At 38.9% G+C, this 15,530-nt stretch overlaps 1 protein-coding gene across 2 annotated transcripts in view; it reads right to left on the bottom strand.

The window, feature by feature from the left end:
- The window catches only part of Gsk3b (glycogen synthase kinase 3 beta), a 151,816-nt gene that overhangs the window by 23,203 nt on the left and 113,083 nt on the right, over positions 1 to 15,530 (bottom strand). The window contains exons 8-10 of one of the 2 annotated variants that reach the window (XM_029470640.2): positions 13,531 to 13,626; positions 4,527 to 4,565; positions 1,518 to 1,704 (exon numbers count right to left, since the gene is read on the bottom strand). In XM_029470640.2, coding sequence (XP_029326500.1) covers positions 1,518 to 1,704; positions 4,527 to 4,565; positions 13,531 to 13,626 — 322 coding nt within the window. The remainder of the gene's footprint in view (positions 1 to 1,517; positions 1,705 to 4,526; positions 4,566 to 13,530; positions 13,627 to 15,530) is intronic. The other variant, XM_021184609.3, reaches the window with a different exon arrangement.

Genomic DNA, 15,530 nt, shown 5'->3' with positions numbered 1-15,530 from the left:
TCAGTCACAGAAGGCTCTCCAAACTCCCATGTATATTTCCTAGCCTGACTAATCCTACACTCACCCCTTCCTTCTCTTGTTTTTTTTTTTTTTGGTTTTTTGAGACAGGGTTTCTCTGTGTAGCCCTGGCTGTCCTGGAACTCACTTTGTAGACCAGGCTGGCCTCGAACTCAGAAATCCGCCTGCCTCTGCCTCCCGAGTGCTGGGATTAAAGGCGTGCGCCACCACGCCCGGCTCCTTCTCTTGTTTTGTGTTTAGTTGGTGGGGGTGAGAGGCCATCCTATTAGAGGAGGAGTAAGACGATGGAAGACTGACACGGAGTCTTACTCAGCGTAGAAGATGATGGCTCTCTCTGGATTCACCAGAAGCTACCGATGCACGAGTGCACAGTCTCCCTTTCCTATTTACTCAGCAGCAGCAATGGGGCCCACTCCAGAGGGATGGGAACTTCTCTGTCTATTGCTCTTACATGCCTTGGTTTTTTGTTTTTAAATAAAAGAATTGAGTTTAGAGAAGTATAGGTGTGGTTTAACTAAGAATGTCCCCCACAGGCTCATATATTGAATGCTTAGTCATCATGAGTAAGAATTACTTGAGAATGATAAGGAGGTGTGGCCTTGTTGGAGGAAATGTGTCACTCTGAGGTTTTATAAGTCTTCTTGCCACCTGTGGATCACAATATAGACCTCTCAGCAGCTTCTCCCGCACCATGTCTGCCATGTGCTACCATGCTGGCTTTCAGGATGCACTCAACCTCTGAGACTGTAAGCAAGCCCAATTCAGTGCTTTCTTTAATAAGAGTTCTGTGGTCATGGCATCTTTCAACAGCAAATAGAATTAGGACAATAGGCAAAAGTCATCTCTAGGTTTTAAAAACCTGCTATAAATGCTAGAAATCAAGAAATATTAATAGTCTACCTTTTAGATTCAAATCTAAGGGTTACACTATTGCTTAGTCTTATTAATCTAACTCTCTTAAATCACTATATATTTCTCATGTGTCCAAATTTACAAAAATCTGGACAAAAAGGGTCAAACCAGGACCCTTTCACAAACTTTCATCTCTCACTGCTGTTCAAACAAAGTATAGGCTCTTCTGAACTTCCTTCCATGAGTCCTTCCTGTGGTGACTTTTACCCAGGGATTGTCACTAACAAAGTCACTTCACATCCATCTACCAGCAGCTTAGATACTTGTACACTGCTATGACAACACACCATGACCACAGCAACTTACAGGAAAAAGAGCTTATTTTGGGTGTATGTTCCAAAAAAATGAATTATAGAGTCCATGATAGTGGAGGGGAGGTGGCAGGCAGTTGGAGCAGGAGGGGAGATCTCAAAGCAAGCACACAGGACATGGAGACTCAAAGCTTACCTCCAGCGACATAGTTCTGCAGCAAGGCCATATCTCTTAACCCTCCTCAAATAGCCTCCGACTAGGGCCAAATACTCAAACGCTGCAGACTTATGGAGGCCATCTCACTCAACAGTTAAAAATGAAGTGTCTGGAATTACCTTGAGTGGTAAAGTTGAAGAGTGCAGGTGTGTCTCGCCCATTTGGTAGTTTGACATTTGGGTCCCGCAATTCATCGAAAAATGAATGTGCACAAGCTTCCAGTGGTGTTAGCCGGGCGGTTGGTGTGTACTCCAGCAGACGGCTGCACAGTGCAATTGCCTCTGGTGGAGTTCGGGGTCGGAAGACCTGTAAGAACAAAGCAGCAGAAAGGACAATTAGGCTCTGTTTTAAGAACCGAATCAAACAATCCTTTGATACTGAGTATTAATCATATAAAATCTCACCATATAAAAAACATGGTTACAAAAATCTAGAATCAAAGAGCTAACTGCATGTGACACATCACAGTGGGGCAAACTGCTTGCTAACCAAAAACTATGCAAGAAAAGCTCAGAGAAAAACCTACCTCTTAAGCACAACGTAGCATAATTAATTAAGCATGCCTATAAATTATTACAGGCACATAAAAGCTGAGATCGGGAGGCAAGCACAACTAGAAGAAATTCTGTAATTAAAGTTTTTACTGCTATGGCAGGAAACAGGAAAAAGCCTCTGGTTTTCTTTTAGGTAGAACAATTTTTGACCAGGGATAGCACTTTCAGTGGTTTTAAAAAGAAAAAGAGGAAGTAGTTTTAATTATAAAAATGTTAATGGTTCCGTATATATTTTTTCTTTTTTTTCCTTTCCTTTTCTTTCTTTCTTTTTTTTTTTTGGTTTTTCGAGACAGAGTTTCTCTGTATAGCCCTGGCTGTCCTGGAACTCTCTTTGTAGACCAGGCTGGCCTCGAACTCAGAAACCCGCCTGCCTCTGCCTCCCAAGTCCTAGCATTAAAGGCGTGTGCCACCACCGCCCAGTGGTTCAGTATAATTTTGATACAGAGCTTTTCAGTATTCAAAGGTTCGTACCTAGACTCCCTACATAGCTAGACAGATCATTCACATTTGGATTTTTCTCAGTGAATAGTTCAGAATTTTAACTGGGCAAGGAGAACTTAGTAAGAGCCATTAATCTCAGAAAGGTCAACTGAAGTCCAAATTGAAACAATACAATTAATCTATTTTGCTGAAAAGAACACATAGCTTTATACTCACTGTGTCTTATACTGAACCAGCACATATAATGATGTACAGACTTTATTCTAAAGACAGCTAGTTAAAAACAGAAGGGGGAACTTAAACCCAGCTGATGGGACACAGAACCTTTGACATCTAAGAAAATAAAGCATAGCCTTAGATGGGGAGAAGGGATAACCAGAGCAAGGGCGGGTCTGGTGACGACGGACAAGGTGTCGTGCAAATGGAAGGGTCCACAGTAAGCACTGGGGCTGCAGACACTGCAGGGCTCGTTCAGAGTCAGGAGACTCTTGAGCACCTTCTAGAGAATGCTGGGAGCTGGATGGGTTGTTTTCTTTCCCTTTAAGAAACTCCTGCTTATTATGGAAATAGATTATTTCCTACAGAAATTGACAAAGTGACTTGAGAGGATCTTAAGAATTTACTTTAAGGCTTGGTCAATTTATTGGCTGTTTTAGAAAGTCCTGTGCAAAGTCAAAGCCTCCTTGTCTTTATGTTTTTGAGCACTATAATTGGCCTTAGCCAAGGAAAGCACAATTTAAAACATTTCATTTTGCCATCCATTTATGGTCACCTCCCTCTCTCTTGTTTCCAAGTGCCAATCAAATCCAGAATGCAGAAAACAAAACAGTAAAAATTATCATAAAAACATCAAAGTTAGCCATGTATATAGTGGCACACACTTTTGATACAGGCACTGGGGAGGCAGAGGCAAGTAGTTTTTTATGAATTCAAGAACAGCCTGGTCTACATGTTGATTTCCAGGACAACCTGAGCTACATACTGAGACTGTGATTCAAAACAATGAGAAAAATATTAAAATTATTGGCAGTCTATATCTATCTGATAATATATGGATTTACTTGCTAATTAATCTAAAATGTCTTGGTACCGATTGTGGTACTAGGTAAGTAGACTTAAGATAGCACTTGAATGTAAAGATAACTCTGGCTAAGATTCAAGCACAGAGGACATAAAGAGTAAACTGTTTAAACCTACAAGTTCATGCTTGACTGTGCGTGGTGGTGTGCACCTTTAACCTCAGCACTTGGGTGGCAGAGGCAGGTAGATGCCTATGAGTTTGAGGCCAGCCTGGGCTACACAGTGAGTATGAAGCCAGTAGGACACACAGTGAGGCTCTGTCTCAAACACAAAACAAGGAACCTAAACCATGCTATAGCTATGAAGGGCTTTTCTGATAAAGGTCTTAATTTAGAGTTATGAACTTAGTTTGGATTATTTAAAAAATCCATTCCTGGTATCTTTTTTGATATTTTTACTGACTACAAGGAACCACCTATCATTTGGGTACTAAGGAAAAAAAATCTTATTTTGTGAAGAAATCCTAATTAATTTAAGTTACCAGAGTTAAAAATAATCTATGCCAAAAGTCTTTATTAGAATTGCTATTTTTTTGAAGATCTGCCTTTTAAAAACATACTTTAAATCTTTAAAAGAGTACTCAGGAGAAAAGTCTTAGCTAAGTACTCTGTGGATAAAGGTCAAGTGGAAAGTTATATGAATCAAAAACCTAGTCTGACCATAATATGGGGCATGGTAGCATGCACTTTCTAAAATGAACAGTCCCGACTAGACACTAGCTGTTGTAAAGACGGGAAGCCAACGGCTACTGAAATATGGTTTCTAGCTAAGCTTCTGCTTCTACACTGTTCCTTAACCACTGAAATAAAATACAGAACTTTGGCTGCATGTAAGAATAATTAAAATTCATAAATTTCCACCTAGATGTCAATGGATACTGACAAGCGAATTATACTACATGAATATCTGTACAGTACAAAACTAGAACCCAAATCCCCGCACTGTTTTCATTAGCACATTTCAAGAACCAACAGTTCTCAGCCTTTCCAAGAAACATTTTCCCTAGTGTTATAAAACTGACCTAAAGTTGAAAAAAAAAAAAAAAGTACATACCCGCACTCCTGGGATGAAATGTCCTGTTCCTGATGAGTCCTAAAGGTGATAATGCAGTGAAATAATCCAAACAGGGGAAGTCAATGCAAAAGACAATAGTCCAGCAAGGAAAAATATAGCCAATGTTATAAGAAATCCATGGTGTAGGGACATAGAAAATGTTTATACAGTTATAAACGTAAGCACTCGTCTCCACAGTAGCAAGTCCAAATTTTAAAAATTATTTTACCACAAGTGTATGCAAAAATGTTTTTTTTTAATTTGTGCAATGGTGAGGCACAGTAAAGAAACATTTCTTTTTTTAATTTATGTTCCAATGCCAGTGTGTTCATTAAAAAAATACAAAACCAAAATAAGTTAAAATCAAAATGAAATCTAGAAGTAAAGTTCTCAAAGTAAAGTGGCTTTCCATGGCCTGGGTCGTCACCACAGACCCGGCTGGGAGGGGCACAGTGGCCTGCTTTTAAAAATGTACCTTCCCAATATGCTAAAATTTCATAGTTATTTTGTCTGTTACACAGTATAAACATTTTTTTGCTAAGTTATTGGTCATGAGGGAGAAATATTAAGTATATTTATATTACTGTAAATTTCAAGCCAGATACTTGAATTTGTGTGTGCTAACAAAGAACCAGGCCACCGCGGATTATTCTCCTCTTTTGGATTGACTTCCCTGCTAGCAGGCAGGTATTTACTGACAGTCTCATTGAAGGAGGACTCTTCAGGAAACTGACATATCACCTCAGGAGTGCGGGTATAAACTTACTTTGTTCTATTGTGGGCTTTGCCCCCTCATACCCTTGCACCCATGACTTAGAAAAATTAATAAATATAGAGCATTCTGTCCTTTTTGCAAAAACTCACTGAAAAAAATCCTTTATCTTTGAGTACAAATTCAACACAGCTTCATCTGCGAATATGCCCAATTCACCCACCAAAAGCTAAACAAAAATGTATACAATAAACAAAACAAGTAAGGGACAGTCACAGTTACAGGTGACATGCAGAATAATGTACACCAACACCTAGGCAAAACGGAGCCAAATATGCAAAGGAGTTAGCAGGGTCTATTATGTCTAGGTATTGAGAACACAAAGTTGGCAGAACTCACCAGTAGCTGTGAACTCCCTTGACTAAGCTAAGAGAATGTAACATTCTTTTAGATAGTTTCCAGTGGGGGAATTTTGCAAAAAAATAAATAATCCGCGGATTACTTTTAGTCTGCAGACTAAAATTTAGTGCGTGGGATTAAAATCCGGCCCTGTCAGAATTAAAATATTAAAACATAACCAGGTGGACAAAACCAGAAAATCATACCAAAAGAACCAACAGCATAAAGTAAGATTCAACTGGGCCAACTAACAATTAGTATGCAGACTAAATATGGCCAGGCAAGTATGCAGCAAGGCCACAGACACCCCTTTAAAAGCTAAAATAAAAAAAGAATAAAACAAAACAAAATGAAACAAAGCAATAAAAAAGAAAAAAGGAAAAAGTGAAATAAGAAGAAAAAAAAAAAAAGAAAAAAAGAAAAAAAAAATCAAATGAACCGAAACACTGACATGAACTTTTGAGTGCTTCAAATACTACCTCACCTATGCAGCAACAGATTTTCTTAAATGCAAACAAACACATCACAATTACTAGTCCATAACGGGGAAAACGCTATTAAAATTAATGTTCCCCAAAAAGTCTCTGTAGTACTGAACAAATGCAAACATATCCTTAAGAATTAGTCAAAATAAATTTGCATTTGGGCACCTTAGACAACAGAGTTCTCTCTAAGACTGGCTCTGACAATCCATCCAGGAGCTAAGTGCTATGGCTGAACCCGAGCCCTGCGCAACGGCTGTAAGGAATAATCACATACATGCCAAAACCTGTGGTGAAAGCTCTATCTCACACGGTCAGCTCCCAGAAATGGTGTTGTATTATGCACCCAGCCACAGCCATAGAAAAATTCCCACTTTTTATAATTATAGATAGTGGAAATTAACCTAGTAGAACACAGAACAAATTATGTGTTTGGTCCAAACAACTACCTCCTATTACTTTCCATTATAAGCTTATGAAACTCACACAATTTTTGGTCATAGGCAAATATAATCCCCCAGTTTTTTGTTTGTTTTTTTCAAGACAGGTTTTCTCTGTGTAGCCCTGGCTGTTCTAGAACTCACTCTGTAGACCAGGCTGGCCTTGAACTCAGAAATCTGCCTGCCTCTGCCTCCCAAGTGCTGGGATTAAAGGTGTGTGCCACCACTGCCCAGCCATCCCCCAGGTCTAAAAACTGGTAAACCATGACTATTAAAGAACAAGGTCAATACTGGCCCTCAAGTAATCCAAAACTACCCGCAATTAATAAACCTAAGTATAAGATCAAGTGAGGCAATATCATGGGTCTGAGAATAGTTATTTATGCTACTCAGTAACAAAAAGAAACCTACTAAGTGGCTTTCTAAGTAGATAACAATAATTAAGTAATTCATACTTTAAAAAATTTCCTTTATTGGTGTTTTGCATGCTTTCATACAGTCATCTAGTGATATACTGAAATATAAGGCAATTCAATCTACTACTGTGGTTGGTGGTTTGATAAAATTGACCCCCATAGGGAGTGGCACCTTTAGGAAGTGTGGTCTTGCTGGAGTAGGTGTGTGGCTTTGCTGAAGGAAGTGTGTCCTTGTTGGGGCAGACTCTGAGGTTTAAGATACTCAAGCAAGGCCTAGCAGCGCAGTCTTTTCCTTCTGCCTGTGAATTCAGATGCAGAACTCTCAGCTCCTTCTCCAGCACCATGTCTGCCTGCGTGCCACCATGCTTCCTGCCATGATGTAATGGACTGAGTTCTGAAACTCAGCCAGTCCCAATTAAATGCTTTCCTTTATAAGAGTTGTCACCATGTCTCTTCACAGCAATAAAACCCTAAGACAGCTATAAATTATTAATTTCCCCCCCTAAGAAGCCAGTGAAGACCAACTTTCAGAGAATTCACAAGCCAAGTAAAATTGCTATGTCTGAAGTCATTGTCATACAGATGGATAAAAAACTGAACATAGCTCAAACTTAATGAAGAAAGACACGCAGTTTCCTAACTTTTGAGGGTTAGAAAAGTCTGATAAAGAAGGCAGAGAACAAGAAGCACAAAGATCCTTTTCGTAGTTACTACAAAGCTAGCCCTAGCAGTTAGTGAGTTTCAACTGCCCTAATTAGAAGGCATGTAAAGAAACAGTTACAGAAAGAACAGTTCCCTATGCAATGCAATTCCTCCTCTCACACCCCCATTGATGAGACATCAATAAGCATGCATTACCAAATGACACTAACTCAGTTTAACTTTTCATGGTTTTACGAAACAGCTATGACAATCAGGTTAGCTTTCCTCAGATTACACATTTCCCTTCCATTCATCTCTCCCATCTTAAGATGTTTGCCTAGCCTTTTTTTCTATACCTCAGCAAATCATGTCTTTATGTCTTTCTTTTTCTTTCTTTCACCTTTTAAAATTCATTTGTGTTTATATGCTTGGAGGTCAGAGAACAACTCACATGACTCAGTTATTTTCTTCCACTCTGTGGGTTCCAAGGATCAAATTCAGGCCACCCAGGCCTACTGTAAGAGCCTTCAGCAGCTGAGCAACTTCATCAGTCCCACTTAAGCAAATCTTAATTCTACTTCACCAGCCCTTGTCCTATGTCAGCTTTAAGGAGACTTCTTTTACTGTCTTCCCTAAAGGTCTAGCATGTGACACGTGATAGATGTAAGCAGCTTTGAACACTTACAACACACAATTTATACTACTTAAAACTTGCTTTAACTATGCTCTTCAAAGGCAAGAACTGCATATTTTATTTTGTATCCTTTATGGGACCCAGCATAACACTGGTGATAAAGAATACATAGCATTTAAAACAACAATGATAAAATTAAAAAGAAAATTTTTGTCTTCTCCAATCTATTCCCAATTTCATCCTTTGTCCCCCTACCTCTTAAATGATTAAAAAAATACTCCTCTAATATATAGATTAATCACCCCCGGTGTGTGTGTGTTTGCATGTGTGTCTCTTATGTTGGGTATGAAGCCTGGGGCCTTATATATGCTAGGAATGTGCTGTATTACCGAGCCATGCTCCTAGTGTTAAGAGCTACATCTTCATGTGTAATGCTCAGAAATGAATTAAAAGTACACAGCCTGGAAAACAGAGAGATGCGGAGGTTATTCTTAAAAAGGCCGAGTGTCAGAAAAGGAGGAGGCTATGATGATTACAGAGGCAGGAAGAACCTCAGGAGTGATGGCACACACACTCACAAGGCAAGTGGCAACTGGCTACTGGCTACAACTAACTAAAAGGACACTAGCAAGAAGATAAAGCTATAAAAACAAATGTGGCTTCCCCTGCATCAATTAGGGAAGTCTGATTAGACAGAAAATTGAGCATGGATGCCACAGACGTATGTCCCTTCAAGGTGAGGTATAAGCTAGACAACTGTACCACACAGAGATAACTTAAATACAGGGGTAGCAGGTGGGGCACTGTGGAGTCTGCTATACTTCTCTCCACAAACCAATTAAATGACTTCCACTGTTTTATACAATTACACAGACATTGCCTTTACCTATCTGACCTCTGGATTATTTGCTATCAGGACAAAAGAGAGTATTTGACAGTAATTTAAACAAAAGATATCAGCTACTCAATAGTGGGAGCCGGAGACACCCAAGACAACTATACTACCAAATGATCTGACTAGCTATCTCCAATCTATCTTAGTTATACACTGAACTTTATACACTGAACTGTGTACACACACACATATACACACACCATCTCACACACACATGGTGGAGGGGGGCAGAACAAATTGGTAAAGAGATAGTTCTAGTAACTACATGCCTCAGGGAATCTTAATCTTGGGGACAAGACAAGAACTAAGTCTGCTTATTGAAAGAGCAGGCAGAAAAAGATTAACAACAGTATGACCTTGACAGTCTGTATCCAAAGTGTTGTTCTGACAATAGGGAATAAATAGTTAATAATTATATGGAAATCATAAGTTCATCCTTGTCAAAACATGCATTCCATGGGCAACTTTCTTTTTTCTTTTTTGGTTTTTCGAGACAGGGTTTCTCTGTGTAGTCCTGGCTGTCCTGGAACTCTGTAGACCAGGCTGGTCTCGAATTCAGAAATCTGCCTACCTCTGCCTCCCGAGTGCTGGGGTTAAAGGTGTGCGCCACCACGCCCGGCACGAGCAACTTTCTTAAAGACTATGAGGAATCAGAGAAGCGAGAAGGCTGGACGGGGCTTTCTGGCGCTGCAGGGGGGAACTCAGTAAGGAGGTGGGGGCTCTACACTACCACAATGGCCTAAAGCAAGGCCAGGACATGAGGCAGAAGTAAGAGACAAGGCGGAAGTATATTGGAAGTAGAATTTCATGACTGAAATAAGAAAATCCTTTATATCAGTATAGCTGTATTTTGAAAAGAACCAGAAGGAAAGACAAGGCAGATAATCACTATCTTACAAAACAGAAATAGTATTTAAACTCCTCCTTTCCTAATGACCTGCTAGTTAACCCTGCCTCCAAGTTCTAAAGACAGGAGGATGTAAGTTTCTTCGCTTTTCCCAACCAAATCTCTGTATTTAATTCTCAGTCTACAATGGTATCATTGCCTTTAGCTTTCAACCAGGCATTTCTTTTCTGAAATATCCAGCACACACCAAAGCATAAGCCTCCATTCCTTTCCCACTTAAACCATTAAGTGCTTTATCAAGGAATTAGGTTGCACTAGCTATTTTATAATTATTAAGATATATTTCCTTTTATGTGTGTATGGTTTTTTCCTGCATGTATCACATGTGTGTCTGGTACCTGCAGAGGTCAGAAGAGGGAATCAGATTCCCTGGGAGTTCTAGGAACTGAGCCCTCAGTCCTCTGTAAGAGCAACAAATGTCTTAGGGGAGGAAACAACTGTTTCAGCCCCCAATCAGCTGTATGTAACAGTCAAGGGTTTGTGTATCCCATAAACCTTGTAATGTAGCATACTAACAATATCGTTCTCCCGCTCTAGTTCCTTTACACCTGTATCCTTTGTGAGGAAGACAGTTTTCTCAATATTTATTTGTCTACATTTTTGAGAATACAAATTACTCAACCTGCAGAATAGTGCATCTGTAAAAATGGCTTGTTTCTAGAAAGAGGGTGGAGACTTAAACGACTTGGGTTTCAGTGTGTTTTTAATTCGATGTGAAGGAATGTATAGAACAACTGAGAGGGTCACACTGCAGTCGAGAAGCCAGGGCTCACACTCCCATGGTTTTAGGGAAGAGGGCTGAAGTGGCTTCTAAAGGAACAAAACAGAGAACAAAGGCATTCTTGCTTCTCTGTCTTTCCAGATCCAAAGGACAAGGTATTTCTAGAGAACATTATGTACAGTTGTTACTGGCTACCTAGTACAGGCTACACTTCTCACATTGCTGTAAATTACCAGAACGGGAGGATAAAGGAAGAGGGGATTGCGCTACCTTTGGGAATCCAATTCTACATTTTACTTTTGAAAATCTTTTTTTTTTAATCCAATACAAGCATATTCTCATCATTTACTCAACTGGAGTCACGGGATTTCTGTGTAGCATACAAATTTGTATGTATTAAAGAGACATCGATACAAACTTATTTATTATGGAATACACTGCATGAAGGGAAAGCCAAACTGTCAAAGGACACTATATAAATAAAGGGTTCATGGTGGTTTTAATATAAAACGTAAGAGAATTGAACAAGTGTTCTATACATAGCATAGAAATGGAGATCTAAATAAAAAGGTTTTATATTCCATTCCCACTTGGAAAGTATCCAGGATATAAGAGAAACGTCAGGAATCCAGGAAGGCAGAGCAAAGCTTAAACTAATTCACCACAGCTCTTTCTGTTGGCTACATTTTAACGTGAACAATTTTCCACATTTTATTCTGGCTGATATTTCCACTGCAGAGAAAGGGGAGTAGAGTAAGGGGCAGGACAGACACATCACTGCTGGTGGGTGCTAAGTGTTAACAGGACTCTGTAGCTTCCAGTGCAGCAGTGTGTCTCTCAGCTCCATCGTGTGTCAGCAGGAAGGACACACGGTACACACTCAGACCCACTCAGACTGATGCCTTAGAAGTCCTCCCTTCTTCCTTTATAAAAATAATGACTACTTTATATATATCCCTGTATTTAATACTCAGAATTCCCTATTATTTTCTCCTTGACTTAGTTGGACTGCAGTATATTATAAATCACTCACAATAGACACTTGACTGACCTGTAATAATTTTGTAGATTCAATCTACTTGGCCTCAAAATACAAACAGGTCACCTAGGGTCCTCTGGGTTTAGTGCCACATCAAAGATTCTAAATATATCTCACTTAGCTCCAAAATAAGACTTAAATATAAAGATCCAAGATGATTTTACCAAAGACAAGTATTCACCATGAATTCTAAAATGAAGGGGACTTGGCCTCTTAGAAGAAGGAAAGCCTCTGTCTATATTTCTGGCACTAAAATATTACTGACATCTTTGTTTAAATAGGAAAGAAATAATGAATGCAAAGTATTTTTTGAAGAGAGGCTATGAGAATGTTAAAGGGAGTACCTGGAACCATCATGTAATTAGGAGGATAACAGAATGGGAAGAGAAAGGGAGGCAGTGTGGTGGTTTGAAAAGGAATGGCATCCATAGGCTCATGTGTGTGAATGCTTGGCTCATAGGGAGTAGCACTATTAGAAGGTGTGGCCTTGTTGGAGTGGATGTGGATCACTGTGAGTGCAAGATCTGAGATTTTGGATGCTCAAGTCCAGGTCCATAGGCTCACAGTTCTATTCCTGCTACCTTCAGATCAAGATGTAGAACTCTTAGCTACCTCTCCAGTCCCATGTGCTGACATGCTTCTCTCCATAATGGTAATGGACTAAGTCTGTACTGTAAGCCAGCACCAATTAAATGTTTTCCTTTGTACGAGTTGAAGAGAGCATGGTGTCTCTTCACAACAAAACCTTAACTAAGACAGGCAGGCATACTAACTACATACATACATGGGAGTATGAACCATTTCATTTATAGTCTTAAATTACTTCACCTCCAAAACATTTTACAGTCAACTAAATGAACTAATCAATGTCATGTGGACATTTTAAAATAGGGTCTTCTTTGAACTACATATTTAAAAGCTGACTGCTTCTAACTTATTATATCATTACCTACCTACCTACTTACCTACCTCTGTGAATGATGCGAGGCACATGACCATGACTGTAAAGATCCAGCATCAGACACACACTCTTGTGCACACAAGAACAAGTGTTAGCTTAACACCAGACTGTGATAGCTGCTTACATCCCTGGATTCCTAGCTTTGGCTAGAGTTTCTAAATCTATTTTAAAAATGTCTGCTACAAATGAACTCCATCTGTAAATACTAACACATTCTTCTTCTTTTTTCCTCATTGCAGTTAACCTCATAACACAACCCAGGGTGGAAGACTTCTGACTAGGCTTTCCCAATGGTTAGTAACATCTAATAAACACTATGAATACTGCTTCTCAAGAACCAACAGGACAGTACACAAGAAAAACATACACAACTATAAAAAGGGTTGTTCTGATAGTTTAAAAGAATAAAAATATGTAAAGGTATTTTATTTGTGATAATACTGTATTATGCATTTCTATTTAAATTAAGAAATGTAGAACCTTAGGTTTTAAAAGTCCTACCCCGATTTTAATGTCATGGATACTTGGTTCCTACTTGCAAATGAAAGCCCAGGCTGCAAAGTATCTACAGGCCATCCACAGGAATAATAGCATACCATCAATACACACTGAGCTGCAGCCGCTGAGCCACCTTCACAGAGAACTGCTGAGTTTGTAATTGACATAAGGTCTCTCTAATTGTTCAACTTAAGTACAATGAAAACCCCGAGATTTACTTAACTATTGGTGGACTTTCTCAAATTCATTTTCACTCACCTTTGTCCAAGGATGTGCCTTGATTTGGGGGAATTTGAATTCTGTATAATTTGGGTTCATTTCTCTAATTTGCTCCCTTGTTGGTGTTCCTAGGACCTATACAGAGAAAAAAAAAATATTGTCATCTTTCTATCTACCCATATATTGATGCATTGGTTTTGCTAATATAATGAATTCCAAGCAGAAATAAACAACTCAATGGATTTTGTGAAAGCTTTTTAGTTTGCATTTATAAAACCATGCTATACCATCACAGACTAATGTTCTATAATAAGAATGTTAAAAAATCTGAGTCATAAAAACATTACTAGGAAAGATTCCAGGTACTGACATACTAGTTAAGAACATAACCATGTGTAACCCTAGTCCCAGGAGATCCAACAATATCAACTGGCCTGTGAGGGCACCAAGTGCTCCCATATTACACACACATTAAAAAAAAAAAATCCATACTTATAAAATAAATAAATAAATAAATTTAGAAAATTCAAGTAATCCTCTGGCTTCCTTTCCCACTGTATCCCAACTCTGATCTTAGCTACTCTATATAGGAAAAGTGACACTCAAGTTAGCCAGGCCTAACAATGCTGTAGTCAGGTATTTGTGGCAAATTTCACCATTTCACACAATCACTGAATATTTAGAGTATCACTACACAAAAGAAACTACCTGAAGACCTAGAGAAGACATAAAGAACAAGAGAACTCATATAGCTGCTTATTAAAACATAAGCAAACAATAAAGGCAAAATAAATTGAGCACTTCAATGCCTCTAGAGCTGTAGTAGGTACTGAATACAAGGAAGGCTGCAGAAGACAGGTCTAAAGGAGAAGCATTATGTACATAGACAGACAGACAGACAGACAGACACACACGCAGAAGATTTCACACGTTTTTCTTCATTACCTTAGAGCCTAATATGAAATAGGCTTGTTTAGTGAGACAGTGTTGCCACAGATAGCCCTGGCTAGCCTACAATTCAGAGATCCTCCCAACTGCTGAGTACTGCGCTTAAAGTCATGTATCACTACTACCAGCTGAAACAAATCTGTTGAAATAAAATATTACACTATTTACAAGTTAGTGATAGTTTCATAGGAGAGTGATATAATATTAAATATTTAGTTTGTGCTAGCAACCAACAAATAATCAGGTATAGTTCTACAAACATTCAGAACAAATAGATTAAAAAAAAAAAAACCAAAACCACCACCACCACCAACAAAAAAACCCATCTCACTATGTAGGCCTTCCTGGCCTGGAACTCCTTGATTCCTGCTTGCCCTGCCTCCTGAGTGCTGGGAGTAAGAGGAAACAGCACCATGTCAAAGCCAAATTCCCGAATTTTTTTTGGTTTTAATTCTCTAACCATCATTAAAACTTTCATGTCACTGACTTTTTAATTGGATTTTTCTTCAAAAGATACTCTTAATAAGTCAAAGACCTTTTTTTTAAACATATCTATACTATTTTAGGAATTCTAATGATTCAAAAATCACTTAAGCCACAACGGCACTCACATGCTTACTGCTTTACAATAGCCAAGACATGAGATCTTGGAATGGATGGATACAGGGAAGGATGCTATTCACAGACAATGGGGTATTATTCTGCCATAGACAAACGGACTTCTGTCACTAGAAACATGAATGAAGCTAAAGGACATAATAATAAACTAAGTCAGCCAGGGAAAAACAAGGACCACATGCTCTACTTCTTTGGAAGCCGAAGACTGACTTGTCATACTCTCAGTTTTTACATCTGTAGGAGTCTCCTTAAATACACTGCATGTTACTTTATAAGGTGGAACAAAACCTACTCAACAGTAACGGAATGGGATTCCTTAGCCATCGTTGTTGGTTGGAATTTAACTGCTGGGTTGTTTTGTTTCGTTTTGTACCTTTAGAACATGCACTTGTGACTCTTAAGAAGCTTTAGTTATGAACTTGCAAGACTGTCATTAGAAATTCCCCAGCACACTTTATTTAAAGCCCCACAAC

The sequence above is a fragment of the Mus caroli genome, unplaced genomic scaffold (genome assembly GCF_978045245.1).
Source record: "Mus caroli unplaced genomic scaffold, Mus_caroli_1 scaffold_17, whole genome shotgun sequence".
Lineage (NCBI taxonomy): Eukaryota > Metazoa > Chordata > Mammalia > Rodentia > Muridae > Mus > Mus caroli.
The sequence above is the reverse complement of the archived record's forward strand: the minus strand, read 5'-3'. Positions and strand labels throughout refer to the sequence as shown.